Below are 9028 nucleotides of genomic sequence, written 5' to 3' on the forward strand. Positions count from 1 at the left end.
TAAGCTGATAAATTTGCTTAATCTTGGCCATAAATCAGATCCTTCTTTTACATTTCAATTTCAGAATGTAATACATCAGGTTTGCCTTGTAATTAAAGAAGTGACATTGAAGTTCTGCTCAAATCAGAATATTAAAACAATCACCTCTTGACAGATTAAAATACATTTAAAATGTAATCATCAACCGTCCAGTTGGTGAGAAATAATATTTTCATTAGTGAATCCTTTAAGGCATTACACGAAGAGAGGAAAAGTATCTCATAGCTTCTGAACTTCTAATAGCATGGTCTCCTTTCAGTTGTGCTGTTCCTATATTTATGAAGTGAGGAAACTTCATTCACGAGCTGCTTGATAAAATACCTTAGTATATATTTCCTTGGAAGCAGGCTCTCTGCTTTGCCAGCAACATATGCTAAAGGCCAATTTAGAACATTTTAAATATGCACCATACCCTTCCTTTTCCAGCTACCAAAATGAAATACATTTTGGCATTAGCAGATGAGGATGGAATGAGAGGAGGATCGCTGCAGGAGAAAGTGGCTAAGATACACTCAGAGGTTGATTATGACGCTGCTCTCTGCAGACTGAATCCCAGGATGCTGCTCATGTGTCCTTTCTCTGTGGCCTCCCTAGCTGTCAATATCTACAACACAGGAGCATATGGTAGTAGAGGAACTAAGGTCAGTGCTGCCATGAAAAGCCATTCGTTGAGAAAGAAAACTGGGCAGAACAATTTGCCTTATTAGCAAAGAGGTATTCTAGGACAGGATGTGAGTAAGTAGAAAACTTTCACTTGGGGCTGATAAACAACATAGCGTCCTAAAGGACTTGATGTTCCTTGTGGTTCAGACTAACTAATGTCATCAGATGATGCTTTGATGATATGTTTCCTGTCTCGGGATAATGAAAAAAACAATTGTTGCCAAGGTTGCTTTTATTTCATTTGAATTCTGAGATTCAAGCCATAATTCATTTCTACCACACAGATTAATAACTAGGAAGAATTTTTAAAAGCTTATTAGTATATATTAATTGTATGATTTGGGAGAGAGATTCATTGTTATATTTTCACACATGCTCAAGATATACTTTGATGATATTCATCCTTTCTTATCCTCTACATCATCCCCCCTTTTAATCTTTTTTGTAATTTTAAATCAATGAATTTCACTATGATCTGTCTATACATCCGTACAATATACTCCAATCATTTACTTCTCTGATCCTTTTCCCCCCACTTGCTTCCCATCCGATAGTCTCCCATTTACCTTCATTTCCATTTTTTTTTGTTGTTAGAATTAGATTCTACACATGAGAAAACATGAGATATTTGCTTTTCTAAGTCTGGCTTATGTCATTTAACATGTTGATGCCTAGTTTCATTCATTTTCTTACAAATGACATGTTTTAACTTTTTATTACTGAATAACACTCTATCATATGTAAATGAACCACATCTCTATCATATCTTCCCCAATTTTCATTCTAACTGGAGAGATATTAACAGTGGATTTAAATTCATAATCAAATTATAGTTAGCAATGGGAAGTTTCAAGGTGAACACTACAAGGCAAGCCTACTTTTTTGCATGTGGAAACATAATATCCAGCTCTAATCCCAGCTTTAATTGTTACTTTGCCAACTGTTGCTCCTAAAGTATGCTTTTTAATCTAACCTTTTATGTGGTCTCACAACTCATTTCTGGTATTTAAGGTGATCACAAAGAACTAGTTGCCATGTTGAATTTTATTCTTCTTAACCCTCTCAGAAAGTAGGTAACACTGAGTTTCAACAAGTCCACAACCAAACTTAGTTCAATGTATAAAATGTACTTGAACCACAGAAGAGTATATGTAATGTTATATGTTATGTGAAACATTGATCTGAGCAGCCAGGCAACTCAGTGAGGGACAGAGACCATCTTTCTATGTGTGTTTGAGATGTTTCCTAGCTCCTAAGGCATTTGCATTATGACAAAATAGGGCAACAATTGCTTGACTCAAACACAATCGCTTTTCTAAGTGTGGTGAATGCATGTTTTTACATTGGGAACTATGGTGATGATTTAGTAGAGATTATCCTCTAATTATTCCATCTTTACTGGTGTTAAAAAATATGCAGTCATCTCCAAGAGGTGAGACTCACAGACACAGTGATGAAATTAAGGAAAAAGGAGGAAAGAGAAGACATTTGCAGGAAAACCTCTAAGAAATTTACAACTCTGTTACAAAGTGACTATGCCACCCATGGCATGTGTAAATATTAGCATTCAGAATCATTCTTTCTAAATGTGAATTTCCTTTTTAAATATGAATGCTCATGAGAGCTGTTCCCTGATTGGGTGGGGGTGGGAAGGTGCCTTTATGTGAATGTATGTGAATGACTGCTGAGCCTAGCAGCACTTCATTCTGTGAAAGGCTGGCATGATGTTCATGACTCAGAAACTAACCATGCCATCTGAGGCTTATTTTAAATGTTGATCTATTTCCTCAACTTTAAGAGTTCAGGACTAACCTGGTGGGAAGGGAGTGGGCTTGCTGCAGGACTGTCCTTGCCAGGTCCATGTGATCCACAGATAACCTGCTGGCATTCAACCTTAAGAGGGCTCTACCATATGAAGGGAATTACTGTAATTGCAGAAGCTTTGGAGCCATATGGTTAGGAGGGCAGAACCATATGACACCGGAGTTGAGATTTTAACTCTACTACTTATTTTTCTGTGAAAATTGAACTTCATCCTTGGCAGAAAGAAACGAATTATAACTATACAAGAGGATGGCTATCATATGATAACATATATAATGCACATATACATCTTGGAAATAGCAAAATATTTGCTACATCAGTAAATGGAGCAGAGAACTGAAACTCCATTGAGAATGGGATTTGTCCCTCTGACATAAGATGAAGCTGGTCTAAGGACTTGATCTCTCACAAAGTGGAATGAGAAACTTTAGTTCTGAGATCAGACTGTTTTGGTTTCAGTTCAGCCTTCACCTTTTATTAGTTGTTTGAGTTCTTAATCTGTTTCCTTATCTTTAATCAAGTGCAATAACAGTGTATATTCTATGGGAGTGTCATGGAAATAAATGAATGTAACACAATGAGCACTCTGTACCATTAGGCAGGCTTCTGTGATTCTTCATAGTAATAATGATAGTGATAATGAAAGGTTAGGCAATACTTTATACTCAGCAAAGATGATTGAGAATATTATTAGACTATCTAATCTTAAACTTTTCTTTGGATTGTATTTGATTTAGTTATGCAGATACTTTTTATGAGCTTCCATTTGCCATTGTTTGTGTGCTTATATTGTCTGGTTTTTGAAGTTTACATTAGTAAACAAATGTATGCAAATTAAAGCTTTCTGAAACAGAAGTGTAAATTGACCCCATGGTGAATTATCATTTTTGTCAGTGGATAGGAAGGTGTAAATACTAATTACTGGAGCAATTACACGCACCACATAAAATGTTACAAGCTAGGGTCAACCAAATGCTAAATGGGTCTTCCAAATCCAGTTTGCTTTATTAAAATTTTAGTGACATTAACAGGGTTAAAAGATGGAAAAAGATAACTAAACTTGAGGTGTCAAAAATTGTGACAATATTTTCTGGTTATATATCAGAGGAATTATAGAATACAGAATAATATAGAGAATAAAGAATAAAGAATGCAATGACAGTTTTAATTTTTGTTTTCACTTTTCAGCAGCGCCAAATGCTCGTAGTAGCTAAAATGAATGACACTTAGGGAAAGAAAAAAACTTCCCCCTTGAATGTCTTTAAAATCCATAATAATAATATAATAATATAAAGTGCATCTGGGCATTGCCTTCTGCTGCAGTTCTTGCCTGGCTCATATCCAGAGCTGTCAGGCTCCTCTTGAGTGCTCATGATTCATATCCCAGCACCCTTTTATCTGAACATTGCAGTGTCTTTTCTTTGTACTTTGGCAGTGATGTTACCTTGATGTTCAAAAATCTTTTAAGAGCAACAGTATTTTCCTTGCATCTTGACAAATCATTGTCTGCCAGTAATGAAGAAAATGTAAACCTGTGATCATTGTAAACATAGAGAAATAAATACTTGCATGGTTTTTTTAAGTGGTTATCTACTTGAGGGTTCTCTGACTGAAATGTGAATATTCTGACAATGTTTCTTATTCTTCATGGATAAATCACATTTGCATTCATAGGGAGTTGTTCATGTTTCCTCATCTGTGAGGTGAGACATCAAGGCAGGTTCTCATTATTATTCTAAGATGTAAGGAAACTGAGGCCCAGGATGATTTATGAGTCTTCTGCTTAATCAACAGCACATCCAATGCTTAAAGCGAGGTCTATTCACTATGAATGGTGCCTTCTCTTTTTTTTTAGACAAAATAATATAGGCACAAGGAAGAGAATCTCAACTTTGTCAATGAATATTTAGCAGCATGAAGAGCAAAGGTCCTAAATTTCTGATTGCCAGAAGTCCTTGGGTCCTACATTTTACAGAGAATACACCAGAAAACTGGAGGACATGAAGAGGTCACAAAGCTATAATGATGAGGAACCATCCCAACCTGATTTTCATGTCTGGAGAAAGAAGGATACAGAGAGACAAAGCTGACATCTTCAAATGTTTTATGGACTACCTTGTAGAAGAGGAATTAGATTTGTTCTTTGTAACTCCAGGCAGTAAAAGTAAGATCACTAGCTAGAAATTACACAGAAGCAGATTTATGCTCAATATAAGAAGAAACTTTCTAACATTTAGAGATGTCCAAAAATGGAATTGACTAGCTCATCATCTCTGGGAAGTGTTCATGCTGAGACTGTCCAAGTTGAAGATTATATGACTTTATGAGCATGCATTTCAGCAGCAACACAGTTTTATGATGAACCTTTCTAAGGGTTCAGGGAAGAATTTCTTTGCTAGCTAAAAACAAGAGGGTTTTATAGGCTTTTCCACCATAATGTTAGACTGAGAAAGTTGTACCCATAACAGTTTCTGTTTCATACATCACTGTGTCCTGTGAAATATTTTTTGCCTGATTGGGGAAAGATGTTATTAAGATTAGAATTGAAGCAGACAGGTTGGGGCTGTGGCTCAAGAAGTAGAGTCCCTGCCTAGCAAGTAGTAGAGTAGGCCATGAGTTTAAACCTCAATATTTCCATTAAAATAATTAAGATAGATAATGTGGTATTTGAAGTGATGGTGTGTGTGTGAGAGAGAGAGAGAGAGAGAGACAGAGACAGAGAGAGAGAGAGAGAGAAAGAGAGAGCTTGTACATGAGTATATATTTTAACTATGAAATTTCCATGGATTTCCATTTTGCTGTTGTCACATGATTTGTTGATTGATGTCTCTGCTAACCAGTCCATATCTACACATCACCTATAAAATTAAAAGAAATAGGGAGAAAATAATTCAGTTTAGATGGCTTAATTTTTCTTTAATAAGGAAAAGTAAATGCTGTTAAGTTTGCAAAGCTAAAATAAGTTTGTGCCATTCACAGATTTACAAGACATTGAACTGGAAACCAGTATGTGTTCTAGGTTTTGTTCAAGTAATACTGCACCCTTATGCCCTAGATTTTTGTATTATCTAAGATGGGAGTATTCTAGGAATTTTCTTTCCAACTTTAAATTTGTATGATATGAATTCTCCCAATAGTTTAGTTCTTTCTCTAAATTTGCATATGAAGTTGAAGGTGGCCTCAGTTTTGACAGAAAAATTTCATAATTTACTGTTCTTTAATTTGCTCAGTCATTTATTCAAAAAATGTTCATTAACTTAAACTAGGAAATATGAAAATTGTTCTCTATACATATGATTTGAGGATAAAAGAAAAATCAAGAACAGCTAATCATAGAGTCGATCAGTTTGAAAGAGAGTTACTTTATTAATGAAAGAAAAGCTCTGGTAAGGTATTTTGACCCTAACATATTAGAATTCCTCTTTAAAATGGCTTACTTATGCGTGGATGTGGGGATGCCATACTTCAGACCATGCCCCAATCATGAAGACATTCAGCAAGCGCTTACTGTACCAGCTCCTTTGAATGAAGAATTATTCCAAGTTCAACCCTGAATTCAGTAGAAAACTTTTTCTCTCATAAATTGTCTCATTGTTTGCTTCTTCTTCCAACAGATTCCAGAGGGGTGATTACCACATTGACGTCTGCATCAATGACTACCTGGATGTTTTCTGCCCTCACTATGAGGACTCTGTCCCAGAAGATAAGACGGAGCGCTATGTCCTCTACATGGTGAACTTTGATGGCTACAGTGCTTGTGACCATACTTCCAAAGGGTTCAAGAGATGGGAATGTAACCGGCCTCACTCTCCAAATGGACCACTGAAGTTCTCAGAAAAGTTCCAGCTCTTCACGCCATTTTCTCTAGGATTTGAATTCAGGCCAGGCCGAGAATATTTCTACATCTGTAAGTACACAGATTTATCATGTTGTTGGGCAATTGCAAGAACTGTATTTTTAACCCATGTTTCAGAGAATTGCAGTGCTGGACTTTGCATTACAGATGTCTCCTTATAAATGCATACATTGTGATCCCCAGATACATTTGCTGGGAATTGAGAGCACAAATTAGATTAAGGACACAGTGCCTCTCCCCCGCCCCCTACGAAATTGCGTGTCAGCCTGTTCAGTGAACCACTGCTGACTTGTGTTTCTTTTAAATGAAAATTGCCAAGACTTTTCTAAAGCTCGGGAAAAGAAAACAAAAAAAGATTCCTGTAAAAAAAAATTAAAGGAAATAATTAAATTTACATAACTAGGAGTCATTGGATTTCTTATTCAGGTGTCAGCAATATCCTTTCAATCATCTACATTTGTAGTGGAGAAAGCCAAAATGCCTGCAAATGTCAGCATGCTGACGATAAATACTCTCTTTGCACCATAGATAAAAGACAATTATTAAGAGCAGCTGCATCTTTAAGCAGGAAAGAAGTATCTAGCAAGAGTTTCAAGGGAACTGGTATGAGTGAGTTCCTCACCTGTGAGCACTGAACTCCAAACCTTTCTCTGCAAACTTCTGCCTTAGTCACCGTGCCATGGCTTATGTTCTTCTCCATTGCCCAATATTACTTCTTCAGACATCCTAACATTGTATAATATAACTAAAATGCTTCCAAACATCTCCATACAGAAGGCTTACATTCTTATTTGGCATCAGCTTTAGAGTTAGGAAATGAGGCATAGTCTGAGATTCTATTTGCAGGGAGCTCCCAGGCCATTCTGATGTTGCTAGGCTGTGGGCCACAGGTTGAGTAGCAAAGTTCTAGGCAATACTTGCTCTGGGCAGTTTGGCATATACCTGGCCTTTCCTTTCATGAGTACCAGCCATTTATACTAGCATTCCCACATAGTTCATTGTCAACTGAAACAGAAAGCTTATTTGTTCATGGTGCATTTATTGAACAGCTCATGTTGGCTCAGTAATACAGGGGGTGTAAGATGGAAAGACAATTTTTGGAGAGACCTAGTGAGAAGCAGACTTGGAAATAGGCAATTAGAGTATAAATAGGCAATCGGTGAATAAAGATAAATGCAGAGAGCAGTGGGAGCTTGGGGGTAGTTGAGTCTCACCTACATAGAAGAATCAGGAAGTATTGCACTCAGTGCAATTAGCATCGACTTTTCACCCCAGCTTGCCAGGCAAACAGGATAAAGAACATTCCTGTTTTTCTGACTCATTTCTTCAGTCCAAATGTTTCCACCCACATGGTTAACATCTACTTCAATTTCTAGCTCCTCTTCTTTTGAAAAAAAAAACAGCATTTTATAATCAGTCCAATATCACCATCACCGGGACTCTCACACTTATATTGGAATTGAATTTAAAAAGGAAATTGAGCAGTACCAGTTTTATTATTTCCGTACATATTTCAGTTGTTAGTCATGAGAAAACATGGAAAAGCTTGGCTTGATACTATCTTACATTTGATCCACAAAGTAAGAAAGGAATATTGAATTCCACAGATTCAGGAAACACTGGTATACAATGAATTCACACATTCTCAGTCAGCATGCTCTTGAATTTTGCTGATTTTTTTCTTTTCTTTTAAGTCTGTGAAAGAATCACACTGAACAAAAGAGAAAAACAAAGGAGAGGACTTCATCTGTAGAACATTATCTTCTTAGTTGCATAATTGTAAAGCATTACACAAAATCTAAGAGGAAAGTACTACCAATATTGACATTTTCTTATTGACTTCTTAGATTAAAAACAAAAACAGACCAAAAACGAATAGAAAACACCAAGATGTAAAACATACCCACCAGCTAACTAGTTGATTGCATGATTATTAGAAATTATAGAACCTTTTGAGGTTCATAAGCAAGATGTTATTATTCAAATATACTGTAGTGCTTATGACTGGGTTTTCCTCATTTGTGGTTAAATTCAATATTTCACTAAAAATCATTATGTGTCTTCTATAACATTCATTTAACAGAGTCATTTAACTGTCAAGGGCTCCTGTCAAAGTAATTGCTCCAAAATGCTTCAAAATATCAAGAGCTTTTTGCTGTTCACCTGAGTTTAACTTAAATTACTTTTTTTAATGAAAGGTAAAATAGCACAAAATTAGCAGCAAAGTGATGTTCATTTACAAGAAGCATAGTGGTCTGGTGTTCAATTAAACTGAATTTTCAACCACATGTTCAACTCACAAAAGCATCTTTCCCTATCTTGTCAGTGGTGAGTCTCCTCTCTTTCACTACTGAGAGCAATAGCAGAGCTAACATGGATGTCTTATAGTCATTTAATGTACTGTGCTCCATAATTAAACTAAAGGATTCTTAGGAGAGAATTGGCCCTCAGTTGAATTTTCCTCTCTCCTAATATGCGTGGAATGAACACGATGATTGGGAAATGGCTTTTTCACTTATTACCTTACAAGAAGCTCGATTGCTGATCTTAAGAACAAGCTTGACTGCCCATCAGCCAGTTGCACAGAGAGAGAGAGAGAGAGAGAGAGAGAGAGAGAGAGAGAGAGAGAGAGAGAGAGAGAGAGAG

The 9028-nt window shown here is 36.4% G+C and overlaps 1 protein-coding gene across 2 annotated transcripts in view; it reads left to right on the top strand.

The window, feature by feature from the left end:
• The window catches only part of Efna5 (ephrin-A5), a 282746-nt gene that overhangs the window by 231854 nt on the left and 41864 nt on the right, over positions 1 to 9028 (top strand). For both annotated transcript variants that reach the window (XM_013020338.1, XM_013020339.1), the window contains exon 2: positions 6141 to 6433. In XM_013020338.1, coding sequence (XP_012875792.1) covers positions 6141 to 6433 — 293 coding nt within the window. The remainder of the gene's footprint in view (positions 1 to 6140; positions 6434 to 9028) is intronic.

Source organism: Dipodomys ordii, unplaced genomic scaffold (assembly GCF_000151885.1).
Source record: "Dipodomys ordii isolate 6190 unplaced genomic scaffold, Dord_2.0 Scaffold50, whole genome shotgun sequence".
In the NCBI taxonomy this organism is placed as follows: Eukaryota; Metazoa; Chordata; class Mammalia; order Rodentia; family Heteromyidae; genus Dipodomys; species Dipodomys ordii.